Source organism: Zychaea mexicana (genome assembly GCF_025766255.1).
Source record: "Zychaea mexicana strain RSA 1403 chromosome Unknown BDB00scaffold_1, whole genome shotgun sequence".
Classification (NCBI taxonomy): domain Eukaryota; kingdom Fungi; phylum Mucoromycota; class Mucoromycetes; order Mucorales; family Lichtheimiaceae; genus Zychaea; species Zychaea mexicana.
Genome location: NW_026516664.1, coordinates 122,739 through 142,656, shown reverse-complemented (window position 1 = coordinate 142,656; position 19,918 = coordinate 122,739). Strand labels below are relative to the sequence as shown.

Here is a 19,918-nt window from a genome sequence, read left to right as displayed (position 1 = left end):
TTTCAATAGAGAATGCAGTGCAAAGTCTAACAGGAGAACCAAACATTGTAGAATTGGAAGGTCCTGATAGAATGAGACATTATCAGTCCTCGTCATCTAGTTTGATAGCGCTACTCATCAATCGCAATAATAAAGTGTCCGCCCAAGTTGCTAGCTGCGCATGTCTCCGCAAAAGGAGCTTGCCACACCTTCGCCACCGTATACATAACAAATCAGCAACCTATAAAAAGCGGGTCGAGCGAACTTTCATCAGAATATTTCATGGGTCGAACAGAATCCACATTATCACTTGTAGATATCTGGTCCGCCAGGGCAAATGACGTGAGAACTTCCCAGATCGCACACGAGCACTCATCCGTCGTTCTTAATCATCGTTGGCATTCTGTCTTTCTTCCTTATCATTCCTGATTGCGTTGTTCAGTCGCATCATTTTTTCTCTTGTAGTTCACGTACTCAATGAACCTGTTGGCATTCGGAACTTCTTCTTGTACCTGCATTTGACGCGAGGTTGGGCGTGTGCACTGACACTTCTTCCCAAAACAAGCGGCGACAGTATCGGAGGGTACATCGGCATGGTGAAACATATATATAGCGTAGGGTGATACATGCCGATCACTGCTGCTATAGCGTATTTGACTTCTTGACGACGACTATCACTTACACATCTCCTTCCCCTTCCCTTTGCTTTTGTGCTAATTTGCGTCATATGGTATAAGCGGTCCATAAAATGAGCCAACCAGAGCCTTACAAATGAGAGCCAATCAAAATGATGGATTTCATTGAAGACCCGAGCGTGACGGCAAAAAATTGTCTGAATAAAAATACCAAAAACCCCCCACCCCTCCCATTTTTTTTTCTTTTTCAGTTCCATTTACACAAACTTTATGAAGCGCAAAGTGTTGTGTGAATCCTTGACTTGGAAAGCTATCCGCCGAGTCGAGGTGGATATTTTTACCCGAAAGATGCTTCAACGGTAGCAAGGTTGTTGGAAGCATGCCCTAGGGCTGCACCAACGTAGTACAACAACCTTGAGGCATCTTTGTGCTTAGTTGACGTTGTGGGCACACACGGCACGGGCGCCACTAGTGAATGGCGAAGGTCTCTCATTGCGTAGCGACCATTCACTACCTGCGTCTTCGATCAGGTTTTGCTGTCTTCCTGGAAAAAAGAGACAGCAGGAGTTTTTCCCCTCTTTTTCTATTGGAACTTCCTAGAAAAGAGGGTTTCTCTTTAAAATACAATAAGAAAATGACAAAAAGATAATAATCAACAAGAGAAGCTTTCTATGTTTGATTATTATTATAACGAAAAGTTAATCTTTCGTTGGGTAATGACTTTCCAATTCACAAAGAAAGATCTCTCGCGTATTGATCGACCTTGTGATGTACTTTTGTACTTTGTTTGTAAATGTACTATTTGAGATTTAGGATCTCTTTCAAGTGCATATAAAGCGGTGGCAACTCTTTGACACCGTGCTCTCTACGCACGGACCCTGCTATTGTTCTTGAAAGAAAGAAAAGAGGTTGCGTCCGTGTTTTTCTTTTCTGTGATGCAAGATCCGTTTGAAACAAATGGCCATCAACGGCAGCAACTGAGACACGCTTGACTTCAAGCTTGACTGACTGCTGCGGATTCGCGTTGTCAAAGCTTGGTTTAAAAAGGCCTTTTTTCCCACTATTCTCCGGTTTCAAAAAGTACCACTTTCTTCTTGACCATTCGGTTTTCGTAAACGGATTCCACCTTGTCAGTGGTGTTTAAGCTTGCGTTATGTCTCCCTCGCGCTTACAGGCGAAGAATGACCCTTTTATCATTTTAGTTATTACCCGCGCATTATCTCTGTCGCGTAACCTCCATGAGTAATTTAATGTGACACGTCATGCTATACACATATACACATATACAATGCAGATTGCCAATTGCATCAGTCAGCTTATTTTTCGTGGTAAGAGTTGGCGTGGCACGAGGTATTAAAGAATGTATGAGTAAACGATGCAATAATATTATTATACGCGTGATGAATGGGCTAATGACATTTATTTTGCATCATGTACATATAATATATTTCATTTACGAATATATAATTCTTCATCAGTAAATTGTATTAAGCGCGCAACAACCGAGCCATCTCATCTCCTCCGCTTACGACTGTAATCTCATTTGTAAACAACCACAGAAATGGCGGCGTAAAAAAGGTGGATTTTTCTTCCAGATACGATAGCACTCTTGTTTATAGACTGCTTAGATTCATAGAGCTGCGAAAATACAAGAATGCTTTTACTCTTGAAGGATGATGGTCGAGAAGAAGGAGAAATGGCAGTCGCTATCCGGTGCTTAACATGTTCGTGCCACCACTTTCTCTTCTTTTTTTTTACGCTGATAACATTCTTACTAAAACTCTGGTCCCAAACTATTTGGTCACAACGTCAATGCTCTCAGATATAAACAAGTCAAATGCAAGAACGCTTATGCATCGATTCATGATCGAGAGATGCGACTGACTCGCTTGTAAGAATGACTGATTTTTTAGGCCCCTTGCTCGAGCATGAGAAGTCATTGTTTGTATGCAGGATGTCAACAACCGAATTACTTGACTATCTCACCATCTTGTATAAGCTGTTCGTCGCAAATCCCGGCGCATTTTAAATGTTGTGATATTGAACAATTCCTGGAAAGCTGAAGGCTGAAAACTAATATATACAAGCGCAAACGTCCAGAAAAGTTGAACGCTCCCCGAGAGACGCAAGAAGTGTTTGGAAGAATTGCTTAGATCCTGATCGTTTGTCGGATCACGGTCTTGCTTGGATCTTTTACTTTTGTTCTCGATAATCAAAGTAGCGCAATAATCACCACGATGGCAAATAAGCGTTGTGGTTGATGCGTGTGAGTCGACCTAGTTTCGCATTTTAATCTTCTCCAATGTGGGATATTCCAATAATCTTCTTTTGCAACGAAATCCATTTTAATGCCTTGTATCGTTCTATAACGTTTGAGGATTGTTTTCTTCGGCAGTGTAAATTCATACAATTGCGCCTCAGCGGACATGTTGCCTGATACACTACAACGGAGCTTAGATAGCAAGAATGTTCCATATTGAAGCTTTTAACATTGGCACCATATGATTTCCTCTGGGGGATCAGATCGTCCACTTTTTATAGACTCCTCATATTTTGTTTAAACATTTTTTTTTAAAATGATAGTGAATGATCAATTCGCAGTAATCCGATAGACAGGCCAGTAATACAAAAAAGGAATCAACCATTATAATGTTCCAACTCTGGTGGATCGATTCTGAGCGTTTTGACGAAAGAAATACTGTTGGCAGCAAGTTAAAAACTGATACTGTATTCACGCGTATTGAGAATGAATCAAACGCTCCGAATATAAAGCAGAAGAATGGCACAAAGGCATTAAAACATCTTTTTAGGTGTGTACAGTGCAATTAGACACTTACCCATCTCACTCAATTTCAACCGAGAAGGTACGACCTATCAAAAAGCTGGTTACGACAAATGGACTTATTTTTTGCGTTGTCAACTACACGTGCTTTTTTTTTATAGATTAACTGAATCAATAAAATTAGAATGGGTGCATGCATAAACAGTTTATTGTATAGCTACACTTATGATTTGGTATGAACTTGGAATTTAAAGGAGTACTAGCCTGGCACTCTCGCGAGTAACATTAACTTAAGTTCACAAGACTGGCCTGTCGCCCTTTGTTTGTATCTTTTTTAAAAGGCCTTTTATTATCTCCACATGTAAACGTTTTCGAACATACGGATGACATACATGGTGAAGTAATAAATCATCCAAGCTTTATGCCGATGGTTCTAGCATATGGAATATATCATGACCCTATTAAGGAGACTCTTAGTAACCAACCGTTACCTGCTATCTGTCGGTTCGCTAATAAACTGGGATGGAATTTATGATCCGGGTTTATGTATCAGTGCGGGGTATGTATGATCTCAAATTGGCGATCTAACCTTCTTCTCAGCTTTACTTTTATCCGTAGGAAACTTTTCACAAGCATCTGGAGGTACAGCTACAGCAATGTCTACATTGAGTAACTCAGATCGGTAGACGTAATGTTGAATTCGAGAGACCTACACATGAAGGCGAGAAAAGAACTTATAGTTCCAATTGTGCGTTGACAGCGATGTAGTCTATAATCAACGAGTATATAGCGATAACTCTAGTGCATTTAATAACACTGTATGTTTCTATGTAACATGACTCAGTCAGTGTGAACAAGGTCTGTTGTCTAGATTGAATAGCCCATGTGGTAGAATAGGTTCTTTCTTTGTTATTGATCACCTTGCTTTCGGATTTTGGATCCATTTGTCCGCTCCCATCATATCTCCACACGTTGCTATTTATATTATCATATCCTCGTAAAGTCGCCCAATGAATGCCCGTTCCGTACACACAGATCAACACAACCTCTTTCTGAGCTATTGTTGTTCTCTCCAAGTGATACTTCTGTGCAATACACCGTCGTATAATAGATTGACGTACGTGATTTCTGTACGTGTGCCTGAAAGTGCGTTTCACAATGTTCCGCTTTCACACCGAGTGTAACATCGATAAGATGGCAAATAATGATGCTCATGTACCGAAGGAGAACAAGTAGAACCTTCAAGAATGGGATAGAGGGAAAGATTTATATTTGTTTGGGTACTACATTTTAGTTATTGAGTATATAAAAACGAAAGAGATACATGAAATATACGCTGACAGAAAGATTTCCTCATTTAAGATCTACAAGAACCTATCCCATTCTTTGTCTCCTCCAACCAAATCTCATCCATGCGCCCCCATCTTTTCTTGTTTGAAAAAATTCAAAAGGTCAGTCGTCATTCAACATAATGATAAGTAATGTGTATATACGGGGACCCTCTCTCCGATGTTGGTACTATAGCATTCCGCTATTTTCTTCTACTACTAGTAGTTGTTATAGCGTGTTAATCATATACCGGATTCTGCTTTCTTTAAAGTGTCTATATATAGCATGCTGCTGCCCATTTCATGTATCTGATGCCAACTTCTTTGGTTGTCAAACAAGCTGCTGTGTAGTAAGAAACATAACATGTTGTAAAAGAAGAGCTCCCAATGGATAAGGAAAGTAAACAAGTATATACACTTTAGTGATTTATATCGGCACTGTATATAGACGAAAGTCAACTTATGATTTCGCTTTTCATGTATGTATCCAATCAATGTGATGACTAGCAGCGTAGCTAATTCTTCCTACAGTACTTAATACTCCTTTTCTTTTCCAACGAAAACTTGAATTAAATGACGAAACACAGTATTACGATAAAACCTCAAAAAGAGCTGGTACTGGCTCTATGCAGAAATTTATGAACAAGGGGAATCAACAACATATGGTAACGCAGCGTGCAGCTGTGCGAGTAGTTTGGACCTAAGTACTATGGATATAATGATTTTTTTAGCAATGAGAAATACAGCGATTTCGGAAGTATGCTTTTAATTTAATGAGAACACTGTAGAGAATAAGGGGGGAGAAATTCATATGCCATGCGGCTATTAAACAAATCGTATGTTAATGTCGGTACACCTGTAGCTTAAATCTATCCGAGACAAACCACAACCGCTTCTAACGGTACACAAATGAATTTGTTCCACAGGGTATGAAAGCATGTGTCATAAGGTAGATCACATTGACGGACAAGTGCAGGAATAAGTTAGACATACATTTTGTCAATCATCTATGCCACTATATAGTTCGTCGCTGGTTTCCTGATAGCTTTACTATATTTGTACAGTATCTATACCTACAAACAAAGCGGTCATCATCGCTCAGTCTTCCAGTGCGGTAGGTGATTATAAGTGAGGAAGCGCTATTATACATGTGCGAGATTGATTGAAACGGCGCCCGTTCGTTTGTTGTGACGTCTGAATGGATTAGTATCAGCACATAGGCGAGGATAACGATTTGTCGTTGTCATTGTTACATTAATTGTTCTTATCATGTACACTAGCTTATTTACCAGAAATAAGTAGTGCTGGGTCTATGTTTATCGTCTCGCAATCTCTGCTGGGAGTACAGAGACACAGAGTTCAATTCTTTTGGAGGAGGGAGAAACAAGGAGCATATTCCACAGGTTCTGACATTGACCAGCCAATCAAATCTCTCATTCACCCAAATTTGAAATGCAAACAGTAAACGGTTTCGCCAAACTGTATATGCCTCCTTTTATGAATCGCGATTTTGTAACGACTTGTGGCTGCACCATTACTCAGAAAAAGAAAGAGCCGATGGCTTCCTCGTTCATCGAACATCATCACTGTCCCACCACTAATGCAACTACTGCAGCCACTAATAGCTCCAAAGACAACAATAGCGGCATTTCTAGTAGGTTGCTTCAAACCCCTCTTTCTCTCAAGAGACCAGATTTATGCGGCTTTCCGGGGAGGGTAACTTGAAGTTGTTGGGCTATTGCGAATCTGTCTCACCAACGTGTAAACTGTTCTGCGTTCCATTGTTAAAAAAAGGCCGCTTCAATTTACCTAAGCGATCATGGACGGCGACAACCGAGAGCATTAACTTTTTCAGCGATACTACTGAAAAGCCAAGGCGACAGACCTCGACTACAAAGACGACGACGACGACGAACAAGACCAAAGGAGACAGCAACAGCACCATCAGTGGTAGCAGCAGTAGTAGCGACGTGAAGCCATCTCAACCTGAAAAAAAGTTACACGATTTTCTTTCCCTTCTCGTTTCGTCACCCAATTCTCATTCCTCTGGTGATACCGCGGATCTCGAAGAACTCGTTTCGCTCATGAAAGCACATACCTTGTTTGACCCGGCTCATATACCCCAACCCCAACACCTCGAACTTGTTCAGCAACTTGCAGCAGAGTTGCCTTCTCTTATTCCCAGAGCCTCTAAATTCGGTTTTGATTGTGGCAGCAACAGTAGCAACAGCGAACCTCGAGCAATCGGCTCGAAAAGTCCTTCCAAGACGCCGTCGTCATCGGCAACAAGTAATAGCGATACCACTAGCAACAGTGGTGGCAACAGTTTTGTCCCGGAGCAGAATTTCAAGTTTTCATTTTCCTCAGATCGACACGCAAATTTCCCGTCACCACCAGAAAAGCCGCTATATACAACAGATCGTCCAACGTATAGGCGAGGAGGCGTTTATGCGGATGAATACGACGACATGGACACGCAAGACGATTTCAGAGACCAAGCGTTTATGGATCCGATCGAATTAGAAGCTATCCTTCAGCAGAGAAAGATATTGCCACTACCTAAACCGCGTTGGAAAAGAAAAGCTTCGATAGCATCAACAGTACCAGCGGCAGTATCAGAGGCTACTGATGAGCAGCAGTTAGGACAACGACGAAAAAGCATGCAGCAAAATCAGGATGACAAAGGGTTGAAATCTGCTGCAAGTACGGGTCGGGAGCGAATAGCAAGGCGATCGGCGGGTGAACCGGGCAGTAGTAGTCGTAAACTGGCAACTGAAGAAGCATCACCTTCGTCCGGATCGCCAGAAACATTACCAACAATGGAGCCTCGAAAATCCGCGTCAATGAGCAAACGTGGGACGAAAAATGTCAAGCCCTCATCGAGTAAATCAAGTGACACGACTGCTGGAATCAGCACGGGAAACGGCGACGGGTCTAAAGCAGCTGCTCCGGCAAAACAACAACAACAATCCAACATACCGAAAACGTCTTTGTCATCAAAACCAATAACAGCATCCTCACCAACATCTATATCATCAGCCCCAGGGCAAGGTGGAAGTAAAAAGAACAAAGTCAAAGTCAAAAAGAAAGAAGCTGCTGCTGGCAAGACGACCACCAAAACCAATGAGGATAACAATAAAAAGAAGAATACCACCACCACCACTACTACTGCTGCTGCTACTACTACTACTACTACTACTACTACTACAAAAGGAAAACTGCAAGCAGACATCACGACTTTGACAAAGAAAGGCAAAAAGGCACATCAGCGAGAACAGCAACAAGTACAACAGCAAAGAAAAGCAGATTGGCTTGATGTGGATCTCAGTACCTCGGACTTATCAATGATTAAGAGCGATAATCCGGACGAATGGATCTGTTTATTCTGCCAGTACGAAATATTCTCCAGTGGACTGGAGAGTGCTATACGGAAACGAGGAGGGTATAGGCGGCGGCGATTACTGCGGTCCAAAGAAATTAATGATAGTATCCTCCAACAAGAACGTCTCAGTGAAGACGAAGATCCACTGTCACTCGTTGAAATGCCCGTCGATTCAAGGATCCGGGTAGTTGCTGGACTTTCTCATGGGCCTACGCTACCTCCTTTTCAGTAATGCAACTACAAGTGGTGATAATAATAAAACACATTTCTTCACACAATAGTGTGGTTGATACATAAAAACATGTGACGTTCATCTGTGACGAAGAGAGGGAATCTGGTGCACGGTGACGTACATATCAGCGTGTAAAAACTAACACTACTAGTATATATCGATTATAGATTTGAAAGCGATATATCAGTCTCTCGCGCATGTTAAAGTTTAGCTCTACAGCCAGATATGAGCTGCTCTTTAGTATATGCACCAAGACCGGCGTTCCATCTAGCATGGAACACTGTGGCCCATTATGTATACTACTTAACCTGTGGACAAAGGTTTCTGTGCTCGTACCTTTTGGCAATGAAAAGCATGATAGCACTTATAGACGACTTGCCTTGAAAGTGTCGTCACTATTGACTCTCTAACATGGTGATGCGTTCGTAGTATAGTAGCATCTAGTTCTCTGTACCACATTATTAAAGTTATCCGGATCAGATAGGCCTCTTGTGTCACCCATAGAAAAAGTGTGTTATTCTTTTTTTGGAGAATTGATCTTCCTCGACATAAACCACCTCATGCGTTTTTTAGGATGTCATGCAAGCATGTGTGCTTGAGCAAGAAGTATGTGACCCTGTTAGATAAATCAATTAGGTGCACACACCCAACACATCTCATCTTATTTCCACCTGCTGCTTTTCCCCAGACAGCATGTTGTTGAAAAGTTTCAAAACGACTATTTTTGTAGGCACAAAAACAGATTCCATCTTTTCCTTTTTTTTCATGCATCTGGAGTCTGCCCTTGTCATTGTACCTTTTGCGCTAGTGCCTGTTAATCTTCGAGACATACATATCATCAGACAACAGTAAGGTACGAACGAACAGCATCCCTTTGGCTATGCCCTGTTGAGTAAAGGCTGAAACTGATTATGTGGCACTGGTGACCCGAATTTCAAACGACGATCGATTCCACACGAAATTTGACTCCCCCTTCTTTTTTTCTCTTCTTCTTCTCTTTTTTTCTTTAGTTGAGGATGGATAGAGCAAGAAAATGGAATGGTTATCGAAATGCGTGAATAGTCTATACCCATCCGCTTGTCCAGATGACTGTGCTGCATCCTGTCTACCATCACTTCAGACGACATCAATACCTAGCGTTTCACCTGCCAGCGACTGTCAGGGCTGCGTCAAGCCCTGTGCCTTGCATCCCATTGTCCCCACCCAACTCAACATTGACCAATCACGACCCCTTTACAACACTGTGCCGGGTTATGCGGTTCATTTCATCATTCTGACTGGCAAAACTGACTGGCCACCACATATTGAAGACGACGACGGACTAGCACGAGCGTTGATTGAAGCAATCAACAAGGACAACAAAAAGAAACAGCGATGGCAGCGCGACGATCCAAACCGGTTTCATCCGATCCGGTTCGCGAATACGACGCAACAGTTGGAACAAGATAAGGCGAGCCATCGGATTATGGTGACAAACGCGTCTCTCCCATCACGCTTCTCTACACAACGGAACGCACATGATGTGATCCTGATGCCAGATAACGTTATCATTGCCAATGTTACTCCGCGACGTGCGACGGCCTTGTTGGACTTTGTCTATGGATGCCCATCTGGATTCGTAACGCACCCTTCGCCGTATATAAACTTGTTGCTTGTGTGTGGTCATGCACGCAAGGATAAGCGCTGTGGTACCATAGGCCCAATGCTCCAAAAGGCACTAGAAGATGCATTGAGGCTGTGTCAGGTGGAGGCTCAAGTGGCTCTTGTTAGCCATCTCGGAGGTCAGAAAGGAAACAATCACGACTTGCTGTAATCAGATTGGAATCTTTTTTACTGATGCTCTTCTGATATATCACATAGGCCATGCGTTTGCAGGCAATCTGGTGGTTTATACCCATCAAGGTCAGCGAGCTATTTGGTATGGTCGAGTGACACCGTGTCATTGTCTGGATATTGTCCAACAATCGGTGGCTGAGGACAAAGTCATCCAGCAATTGTTACGAGCGGTCTTCCAAGCTGGCTGCGCAAAGGCACAGCAGCAGCAGCAACAACGACAACAACCCCAGCCATGCGCTCCTTCGTTACTTGACTGGTGATTGCACTTTTAAATGCTAGTGCTAGTAGTAGTCTGCCATATGAATATACCTGTATTACAAAGCAAATGCGGTTCTTTTTACCTTGTTGACTGTTGTCTCACAGTGATTTACTCTCCCTCCTGTGCTCTCTCAGCTGTCATGCAGCGCCGTTCACGCTAAACCCCACCGGAAGTCACCTCTTATTTGTACCTTTCCAAAACTACTACTATTACTACTACTATTATTGAAAAAGAAAAAAGTATAGCAGATGTTCCTCAACAATGATGCTTCTTTAAGCCCTTAGTTGCTATCCTCTACATGTCTATCTATACTTATGAGCCTTTGTAAAATTAAAGGGGTTACCACTAGCTTAAAGCGTATTAAGGGTAACAATACAGTTGAGGGTCATGGGCCCGAGGATTATGTTGCGGCACCCAGAAAAGTGATTCGCTGTAAAGAGCATCAGTGATGATTTTCATTGGAGCTTAGGTACTCCCCAGAATCAGTTATTCAAGTCCGCATCGTAGTTTTGTAGAGTAGCAACCGCCACCATGGAAGTACCCCCTCTCTTATTCGACACGCAAGGTGAGAGTCATTGAAGCCCCCATCCATATCCATCCATCCATCCATCCCATGTTATCACGTCCATCAACGTTAACAAACGATCATGTACACTCCATAGATGCCTCCCAAATTCGATCCCTCAGAGGTGAAGATCATCTACTTGCGCGCCACTGGTAAAGTATCCATTTCAACCACACTGTGGTGCTTACGACATTGTCCAAAAATAAAATGTTAACCCCCCCCCCTTTCCAAATTTAATAGGTGGTGAATTGGCTGCTTCTTCGGCTCTCGGTGCGTATATACAACAATGACAGCAAACGATTTTAATTGAGAAAAGAATTGCGAGAAGGGGTAAAGCATGTCAAAAAACAAACTAACCCATAGAATTTTGGAACATGTGAATTTTAGCCCCCAAGATCGGTCCTCTTGGTCTTTCGCCCAAGAAGGTCGGTGAAGACATCATGAAGAACACCAAGGACTGGAAGGGCTTGCGTGTTACCATCCAGTTGACGATCCAGAACCGTCAGGCTCAGGTTGCCGTCGTCCCTTCGGCCTCGTCTTTGGTCATTAAGGCTTTGAAGGAGCCCCCACGTGACCGCAAGAAGGACAAGAACAGTACGTGTTTATACATGTTGAGGATCTATATTTTTTGCTTTGTCGCGACAGAAGGGAAAACTGAGGATTTTTTGGGGTGGTTAAAATCTAAAATGCTTTTGAATTCTCCAACTACTAGTCAAGCACACCGGTAACATTGCTCTTGATGATATCATTGAGATCGCCCGCACCATGCGCTTCAAGTCCTTTGCTCGTGAGTTGAGCGGTACTGTCAAGGAAATCCTCGGCACTGCCAACTCTGTCGGCTGCACTGTTGATGGTCAGAGCCCCAAGGATCTTTGCGATGCCATCGATGCCGGTGAAGTTGAGATCCCTGTAAGTGTGCTCATCCATTTTAAGCATTATTGTATAAAATCGTTCATATGGATAGGTTGCTAATAAGGAAATTTGTGCATTGCATTGCATCATATATATCATTCTTTAGGAGAAATAAGCGTTGTTTTTGTTTCATTCTGTGCATTAAAAAAAGGCTTGCCTAAAAGAAAAACCACCGAGATGTACATGTTTGATTGTTTTTCACGTAAACTTCTTGTTTATTAGGAGTTTTTGCATGTATGAATGAGAGAAATGGATCAACCTATATGGCTCCTGGAGGGATGAGTATGTGTTGTGTTCGTGTGTAGATTAGTAATATGCGCGAGATAGTTGTGGGAGTTATTAATAAGACATTGGAGTGGACAATTGCGCCCATGCTTTTGAATCTTGAGGGATAGACGCATGCTAAGATGATTGGATCGGCCTTAACATGTACCTAGATATGCAACATGTATAAATGTAATGCACATAAAAAAGAGCATTGGGTGAGGGAGACAATCAGAAGACGACTTACATTCTGACTGTGAAGAGGCCTGCAGGGAGCCCTTGCTGCACTTCTTCTTTGATCACTTCTAAACCAGCGTCTGCATACAAACGCTTCAAAGCATCATTGGGTCTAACATTGAAAATTTTCTGTTGATCAACGGCTCCTTCAAAGCAAACCAAGAAGAGCAGTAACCCCCTCCCCCGCCCTTTCCTCCTCAATATGTACATGTATTACCTTGTGACGCTGCTGTCTTCCTCATCAACGACATAATCCTTGGACGAATTATTCTCCTTGATACCAATTAATCCATGCGGCTTAAGTCCCTTCATGCATCGTTTAAAAAACCCGATCAGATCATCTAATAACCCAAAACAAAAAAATCCAAGCATTAAACTCTCCCTTCTTTCGCCTAGCCCACCTTATCATCAGATTTACTCATACTTTAAACAATACCACCCCCACACCCCACCCTTCCTAGCCTCCTACAAAGTTCTTTCAAGAGTCTAGCTTGAACTTAACTCACCATCTGTCAAATGGCCCAACACCCACTGACACCAGATCAAATCATATTTTCCCGGGTTGGGACAAAAATCCTGCAATCCTTGACACTTCACGTCCTTGACAGTCCCCTGGTTAATCTCGTTGCGCAAATACGACTCTTTGGCTTGTTGAACAAAATTGGGCGCCTGTTCCACCAAGTCAACATGCTGGAACGGTACACGAAGTAAAAAGTTTTTTGTCACGCGTCCAATCCCGGCTCCACAATCACAGGCATATTTGTTGCTAATCACCGGTTCTTGACGCATGACATTGTTGACACCGCGTACACCATGCACAAACTCATCAATAAAGTTTAATGAGCCTTTTACATCGATCGGATCCACCGTAGCGAATCCCCCGAGCATGCCGTTCACGGTCGGTTGTACACTCGTCCAGTATTTTTGCGCATTACTGTACCAGTCCGATTGGTCCATTAATTGCAAATGGTCGTCTTGTTTAAGTCCCTAATCAGTCAATAAAGTGAGAAAGGGTTGGAACGTTTCTTGTCACGCGCGAGTGAATTTATTGATTTCTCACTTACAATGGGCATGAGCGATTAATTAAGAAGTTTGGTATTTTAACTAGCAAAATAAATAAAAAATTAGCGGCTGGTAAATTTATGCAAATGGTCCTTGACGTTTTTGTTTGTCAGCTCTTCCTCTCTTTCTCTCCCATTCCCTTCCTTCGCCCATCATGTTGATGAAAGTTCTGATTCCTAGCAGCGTATACCACATCATTTTATCCCATGCATTATCAACCGAGAAGGTCTGATTAGGAATCGTATACGACGAAACATATATCCGATTGATATTGACTTTAGACTCTGAAAATGCAGGAAGAAGTTATTGGAATGCTCATTGGCGAATGGCAGGTACTGGCTGCCCTTATACAGAATTTATAGAGCTTTTGTACTTGTGACAAATACTTTGCTAACTGCTGATATATGTTAGGGTTTGAAAAACACCAATCCATTCATGTCAAACCGGGCACTCGCCAGTGTGGAGGCTGTTTCGCTGCTTACACGCTCTGATAAACGCAAAGATAGAGTGGAAATTGCGCCCGAACAACTTCATCTTGCTGCCCTCGAGGCTGAGGTATAAAAAAGATTGAGGGGAATTATATACTCGCATTATCCATGTGCTGACGCTACGTTTGAAAAACATGTAGCAAGTTGGTAAACGGCTAGGTCGAAAAATGTGTGTCATTGGATGGGTGAGTATTACGAAAAAAATAAACGGGAGTTCTGTCTTTTTTGAATTGTGCCAACAGTGTATAGCCCTCCAGGAGTAAGATCTGACTGTAATAATAACGATGTAGTACCACAGTCATCCTCATATCACGGTGTTCCCATCACATGTTGGTAAAGTGGAAAAGGTCGATTTGTTGCTAGCTGTTGAAGTATACTGTGCGTTTACTGACTGATGGAAATGGACGTTTATACTACTAGATTTACGAACACAGTTATCACAACAATATCTCGACAGCCACTTTTTCGGCATAATCGTATCCTGTTTCGACAGCAGTTCCGACCACACACAGCGTGTCCAAATAACATGTTTCCAATCCGAAAATGCACCAGACGGCACGGTGTCTCGCGTCAACGTACCAATCGAAATCGTTCCCAGCCGTACCGTACCTCCTGTTATGCGAGAAACCTTCTTGGATCTGCCAAAGCGGATGTTTGAGGAACACTACAAGGAGTACGAAGCAGCGACGTCAAAAAGAATACTCTATAGCGATCATCGGAATGTGACGTCCGATAAAATGACCGAACTGTACAATACGGGTGTGTATGGTCAGTCAATCACGCATCTTGTCGATAACGTCATCTGTCCAGCAACACACATATTAGAAAACACAGCACAAGAATTAGATCACAAGGTAAAGCTTGCGTAATGTCTTGTTATTGTCTTAGAATGGATCTCACCTCTGTGCGTGTGTATATATGTGCGCTTGCTATTGGAGAGGAGTGAGTGGAAAAGGCGGATGTGATGAAGGTCACTTATGCTCATTTAAATTTTTGTGACTTAAACCAACCCCAACAGATTGAAGAGGTGAAGCGAAAGCTATCTGAAACCAAAAAGCGAAATGATAATGCTTTTCTTATTGAGCTTTGACACCCGCGCATATTCGAAATAAAATTTCTTTCTCTTTCCTTCTCATATACTTCTCGCACTTGTACATACAATGATGAGGCTACCGGAAAGTCGTAAAAAAGAGCTGTTGACAATATGGTATAACCATCAAATGATAAAAGGGGGCGTGAAGCTGCAGTGCCTCTGTATAATGACGGTGCTGTACGTGTATGTTATAATTGTTCACACGTGTAACACATACTGGCTTGTCTTATAGGTACGCTGCAACCCTAACCCCAAGAGCTAAACGACTGTCGAAACGAGAAATCGCAGCAATCGATGTGGCCAATATCTGGTATGATGACATAGCATTGCCGAAGCGCGAGAAAATAATCACTTTTCTATAAAGATGAATACAACGACTCATTACCAGTGGCATTATTGATATATTTTGCTATGCTCAAAGTAACGTCATGCTTGACGAGACCAAAGATCCAATCACATTTCCTGTGATTTCTGCACTTCTTTTGGGCGCAGCCAAAGTACTGCGACAGCAATCACTCATGGTTTACTGTAACTATCATCACTATCTCCTTACTACATTAAAAGGAGAATGCAGCATTTGTATCTCATATTGTTAATGCTGACATACCTTTCGTCTTTTATAATAGCGGATGTGCTTCATTTGTGGTCTAGATTGCGCCCAAAGCTATTCGAGCCACAAGCAACGAATACAATTGATTTGCCAAGCTCTGTTGCAAAACTGAGAAACATCACATTAACAGAGCTTGAAGCCATCGGTGGCCATCCGTCCACTGAAACATACTATCCTTTTGCAGATCTGGTAAGTTCGATATACAAATTCTTGTGGAAACGAAAGTGGATATATACAGAACAAACCTTTCTGTTCTTCGTACGATTAACTCCTGTCTATAACGATTACCTCGATATTGTGTGCACTGTGAACTCATTGTCGACCTGGACGCATCAAACAGTTCGATTGGACCTATGTGGACCCTCCTTTGGCGTTATATACAAACGACAGTGCTTCAGCCACTTCGTCGGCTGCCGGTACTATCGAGGAGCTACAAGATGCTGACAACTATTCAATTGGTGAACAGGTGAACAGAATGAACGACAGCTATCTTTTGTCACCCGTTTTCTTGGAAGGTGACCACCGTGCCGATGCTGCTGTTAGCTACTACAGCAACATGGACCATCACGTAATGCCTCACATTCCTCCGAGAATAGCAGAAGGGAGACAACAACCAAACGCAGAAGGCTACTCTATACCAGATCTTTTCGTCGACGACTTTTACGACGACGGTGACATTGGAGGAAGCGAGAATTATGGTGATGAGAACGACGACCGGCACGTATGGGCGGCTATTATGGATGATCAACGACGTCTGTTGTTGCGACGTGCTGCCTCCTTGCCACCTTCAACGGACGATCGCACTCCAACAGATGAGTACTGCAGAGTTACAACACCAGCCGAAGAGAACGGCTCTTCTCACCCCCACGAAGGTGATACTAGTGATGCGCATGTGTACGACAACTACAATGATGGGGGTAGAGGAGAACATTTCATCAACATGCTACCTCCTATAGTATCATCACGACGATCGACATTTGCTACTGAGGACATGTCTGATTTGGTCCCTGTCAGTGAGGGCAGCAGCCCTTCTTTTGACGCAAACGAGGACCGCGACCGCAATACCGATGACGGTGTGGATGTACTTGATCAGGCACAGGCAACAAATACAACAGCAACAGGGATGAATGCAGCACTTGCTACCATCACTGCTACTGCGCCGCAGCAGGAGCAACAGCAACGCCGTTTAAGACTAACACAAACTCGGCGATTGATTAGCGATACAACAACCACAGTGCCTGCGAGCTTTTATCAGCGACGAGATACGCTCATCAACAGACGTGATCCATACGACATCTTTATAAATCAAAGGGGAAAAGGAAAGCTTGTCAAGGCCAAAAAGGCCGCCTCAATCGAGCAACGGCTTCATCGACCGCTTGTGCCAGGTACAGTACTACTTTTCTCCCAGATGGTGGTTGTAGCTTGCATATTACAAGCACGATGATGTATTATCATGTTACTATTATTAACAGTTAAATACAATAATAGTTGACATTGCGCAGACGAATGCAATGTGGCAGCATCAGCTTCAATCGGTAAATTGCACACTATTAAGTTTATACTTGACATATCAGCATCATTAGTAAAGCAAAAGAAGTCTATTTTTTTAATTTTGAGTATTAAATTACTATCAAGACAACTACACACTATATTTATACATTAATATATCTGTTAGGAATTCTTGCTGCCGATGGCAATGACCAATGTGGAACTGGAACGGGCCAGAAGGAACCAGCAAGCCGTCGATGACGCATCATCTTTACGTTCTTCCATGGATTTCATGTTAAATGACAATTCATCGACTGGTGCTGATCAACGGTTCAATACTAGCCGTGGTAACGTTTGTTCTTAAAAAAAAGGGGGAAGAGGGGTGGATAAAAAACAAAAGAGGAAAGGGAGAATCAGACAGTAATATACTACGGTTAATTGAGGGAATATGGATATACCATTAGAGGAGTCTTACAATAAGATTCTGACGTTTACATTTTACATTCTACACACACTTTTTATAAATAGAACGCTCGGGTTCATCTGAGTCCCTGCTTTTTGATACTTCAGATGATGAAGAACAGAGAAGATTATCACGCATTCGTCGGTCTCCGGAATTTTCCCGGGTTCCTGAAGAAGATGATTACATGGATTATGACAGCGGCGCTGGTGGTGACGATGACGGCGATGATATGGTGTTTCAAGGTATAACCATTGTTGCTGTGCTGCATTGCATTATTATTTCCAGTACTACTAGTACTGTTGCTGCTTATTAGATGATGGTGGTGTTTTGGCTATAGACAGTAATGGTTGTGGTTATGCTACTACTGCTTTGCATTGCATGACATGATTCCTAAAAAAGAATGCTACGCTATTTTTTATATGTGTGTGTGTATGCATCTCAGGCACAGATGCAGCAGCAATGTTGGCAGAAACAGCTATTACTACGACGAATAATCTCTATCATGACAGAGATGCAGATGTCTTTTTTAGGTAAGACACATTTCCTATCACTGCTTACTGATTGCTTTGTAGAAACTGCAAGAAGAAACGTCAAACCTTAACTCAAGTTACTCAACACAAAATAGCTATGCACAATGGATGCTCTCTCAACAGGGGGAGCCAGTCGCGCTCCAAACATTACTCTCTCCGACCGCGCATCGATCAGAAGTTGCACAAGCGGTTTATCATCTCTTGCGTACGTTCACCATCACCATCACCAGCAATATCGTTATATATTATGAGCAAGCATCTCTCTTTTAGAAACTAGCATCGCCAACAATTAACCATCCTTAATGGAAAACAATAGTTCTCGTTTCAAAAGGCAAATTGCAAGTGAGGCAACAAGACGCGCTTGGTGAAATTCAAATCTACTTCGGATTTGACATGAATATGGTTAATGCAGCTGTGTCTGCTGTGGGATACAGAGATGAAGAGCACACAACCCCCTAGAAATTGGATGATGATGGGCCCGCGTGGTTTCTATTCTCACTTGCGCACTCTTGCTTATAATTTACTTGCAACGACGTAGCTGATCCTGGGTAAATATCTTATCTGTACAAAGTGTAGTTGCGCGCACTACCTATATTGCTCAATATTCGCACACACATAAGCTACTTGATAAAAAAAAGAAGTTTATAACAAGTCGGCTTTGAGTTAAAAATGGTTTATATTTGACCCATGCTGCTCATCTCTTTTGCTCCTAATATAATGGGTGAATAATAATAATCATGCACCCAAACAAAACTTTACTGTCCCACTCAATAACGCAGGGGCATATTGATCAGCGACAGCAGCGTCTACAGAAGCAAACTTGATGCAGTGTACGTGGGATGGTTGATGCAGCCAATAAGAGAGATATGAAGAATAAGCTAATATTGGGATTGCTGCAAAAGAACGATCGAGTTCATTTTCCTCTAATAGTGCTGCTACTAACGAGTATGTATTATTGTATTGTATTGTATTAGGATCATGCAAAGTATTCAACATTGTAATAGTGTGCTTTCTATGCAGGGAAACGGTAACAGCTATTCGGCTAAAGCTTCTTTTTTTTTAAAGTGTTTATGTATATAAAATAAGGTATATGATGAGAAGAACTAACTATGACTTTTATAAAGATATGCAAGAATAAAAAGGGGGTCTCTTTTTGGTTGATTGGTCGATTGATTGATTGATTGAAGAAAGCAAATAGGGATATGCGGTTATGACTTTGTTTTTTGTGCCAAGGCATACACATAGAGAGAGAGAACGGGAAAGTAAAAGAATTGGCTTATATGGTAGTATGCGGTGCTGTATAATGTATATGTAATTTTTTGGGGGAGGGTGGGGTTCAGAACGAAAAAAGGAGACAGAGAGGCGCAGAGAAGTGATACGATGTGAAAGGTAGCAGCCGTGTGTGTAGGGGAGAGATAGAGAGTAATAAGCATAATAAGAATAATAAGAATAAGTATAGCATTGAAACGGAACGATGAATGAAGATAACAGTGAAAGAATAATGGATGGATGAAATGGATTTTGGAGGAGTTTGAGAAAGAGCTCGGGCGAGGCAACAGTAAGTGGCAGTAATGTAATATTCAATGGGAATTAGCTTGAGTGTATTTTTTTTTTGTCTTGCTTCTTTTTTGGGAGGCGCGAAAATCAAACGCTTTGTTTTTGAAGGAGGGAATGGACAGGGATGGGGTACGCATGGGGGTGGATAGACAAGTGAACAATAATGATAAGAAATAAGAACGAAAAGGTTTTTTTTTAGAAAAAAACGAGAGAGAA

At 42.2% G+C, this 19,918-nt stretch overlaps 6 protein-coding genes across 6 annotated transcripts; 5 read left to right on the top strand and 1 right to left on the bottom strand.

The window, feature by feature from the left end:
• Positions 1 to 6,166: 6,166 nt before the first annotated feature.
• BDB00DRAFT_1769 (uncharacterized protein) lies at positions 6,167 to 8,566 on the top strand. The gene is made up of 2 exons (XM_053116347.1): positions 6,167 to 8,352; positions 8,506 to 8,566. Exon 1 carries the CDS (start codon positions 6,422 to 6,424, stop codon positions 8,336 to 8,338), a length of 1,917 nt encoding a protein of 638 aa, XP_052985724.1. The 5' UTR covers positions 6,167 to 6,421; the 3' UTR covers positions 8,339 to 8,352; positions 8,506 to 8,566.
• A 568-nt stretch (positions 8,567 to 9,134) lies between these two features.
• On the top strand, positions 9,135 to 10,727 carry BDB00DRAFT_1764 (Sucrase/ferredoxin-like-domain-containing protein). Its single transcript, XM_053116342.1, has 3 exons — positions 9,135 to 9,191; positions 9,349 to 10,119; positions 10,199 to 10,727. Exons 2-3 carry the CDS (start codon positions 9,372 to 9,374, stop codon positions 10,432 to 10,434), a joined length of 984 nt encoding a protein of 327 aa, XP_052985723.1. The 5' UTR covers positions 9,135 to 9,191; positions 9,349 to 9,371; the 3' UTR covers positions 10,435 to 10,727.
• A 368-nt stretch (positions 10,728 to 11,095) lies between these two features.
• BDB00DRAFT_794027 (60S ribosomal protein L12) lies at positions 11,096 to 12,025 on the top strand (the record flags this gene model as incomplete). The annotated part of the gene is made up of 5 exons (XM_053121277.1): positions 11,096 to 11,150; positions 11,239 to 11,268; positions 11,386 to 11,592; positions 11,711 to 11,907; positions 12,017 to 12,025. 5 exons carry the CDS (start codon positions 11,096 to 11,098, stop codon positions 12,023 to 12,025), a joined length of 498 nt encoding a protein of 165 aa, XP_052985722.1.
• Positions 12,026 to 12,160: 135 nt separating this feature from the next.
• Positions 12,161 to 13,506, bottom strand: BDB00DRAFT_1760 (alpha-N-methyltransferase NTM1). The gene is made up of 5 exons (XM_053116339.1): positions 13,476 to 13,506; positions 12,918 to 13,385; positions 12,629 to 12,752; positions 12,422 to 12,523; positions 12,161 to 12,343 (listed from the first exon to the last, which is right to left on the bottom strand). The coding sequence occupies exons 2-5, from the start codon at positions 13,366 to 13,368 to the stop codon at positions 12,313 to 12,315; spliced, it is 708 nt and encodes a 235-aa protein (XP_052985721.1). The 5' UTR covers positions 13,369 to 13,385; positions 13,476 to 13,506; the 3' UTR covers positions 12,161 to 12,312.
• Positions 13,507 to 13,573: 67 nt separating this feature from the next.
• On the top strand, positions 13,574 to 15,152 carry BDB00DRAFT_794021 (JAB1/Mov34/MPN/PAD-1 ubiquitin protease-domain-containing protein). Its single transcript, XM_053121276.1, has 7 exons — positions 13,574 to 13,699; positions 13,770 to 13,805; positions 13,885 to 14,028; positions 14,102 to 14,146; positions 14,252 to 14,294; positions 14,382 to 14,815; positions 14,980 to 15,152. The coding sequence occupies exons 1-7, from the start codon at positions 13,628 to 13,630 to the stop codon at positions 15,049 to 15,051; spliced, it is 846 nt and encodes a 281-aa protein (XP_052985720.1). The 5' UTR covers positions 13,574 to 13,627; the 3' UTR covers positions 15,052 to 15,152.
• A 330-nt stretch (positions 15,153 to 15,482) lies between these two features.
• BDB00DRAFT_934690 (uncharacterized protein) lies at positions 15,483 to 18,002 on the top strand (the record flags this gene model as incomplete). Its single annotated transcript, XM_053129168.1, has 8 exons — positions 15,483 to 15,582; positions 15,681 to 15,853; positions 16,005 to 16,581; positions 16,621 to 17,049; positions 17,153 to 17,199; positions 17,340 to 17,499; positions 17,681 to 17,857; positions 17,929 to 18,002. The coding sequence occupies 8 exons, from the start codon at positions 15,483 to 15,485 to the stop codon at positions 18,000 to 18,002; spliced, it is 1,737 nt and encodes a 578-aa protein (XP_052985719.1).
• Between the last annotated feature and the right edge of the window lie 1,916 nt (positions 18,003 to 19,918).

Excerpts from the sequence above, each read along its gene's own strand:
- BDB00DRAFT_1769 (XM_053116347.1), top strand. The coding sequence starts at position 6,422 with ATGCGGCTTTCCGGGGAGGGTAACTTGAAGTTGTTGGGCTATTGCGAA.
- BDB00DRAFT_1764 (XM_053116342.1), top strand. The coding sequence starts at position 9,372 with ATGGAATGGTTATCGAAATGCGTGAATAGTCTATACCCATCCGCTTGT. Across the intron at positions 10,120-10,198 it reads TCTTGTTAGCCATCTCGGAG|GCCATGCGTTTGCAGGCAAT; the intron begins GTCAGAAAGGAA and ends TATATCACATAG.
- BDB00DRAFT_1760 (XM_053116339.1), bottom strand. The coding sequence starts at position 13,368 with ATGGACCAATCGGACTGGTACAGTAATGCGCAAAAATACTGGACGAGT. Across the intron at positions 12,753-12,917 it reads GTTGGGCCATTTGACAGATG|ATGATCTGATCGGGTTTTTT; the intron begins GTGAGTTAAGTT and ends TTGGGTTATTAG. Across the intron at positions 12,524-12,628 it reads GAAGACAGCAGCGTCACAAG|ACCCAATGATGCTTTGAAGC; the intron begins GTAATACATGTA and ends TTTCAATGTTAG.
- BDB00DRAFT_794021 (XM_053121276.1), top strand. The coding sequence starts at position 13,628 with ATGTTGATGAAAGTTCTGATTCCTAGCAGCGTATACCACATCATTTTA. Across the intron at positions 14,029-14,101 it reads TTGCTGCCCTCGAGGCTGAG|CAAGTTGGTAAACGGCTAGG; the intron begins GTATAAAAAAGA and ends AAAAACATGTAG. Across the intron at positions 14,816-14,979 it reads CACAAGAATTAGATCACAAG|ATTGAAGAGGTGAAGCGAAA; the intron begins GTAAAGCTTGCG and ends CAACCCCAACAG.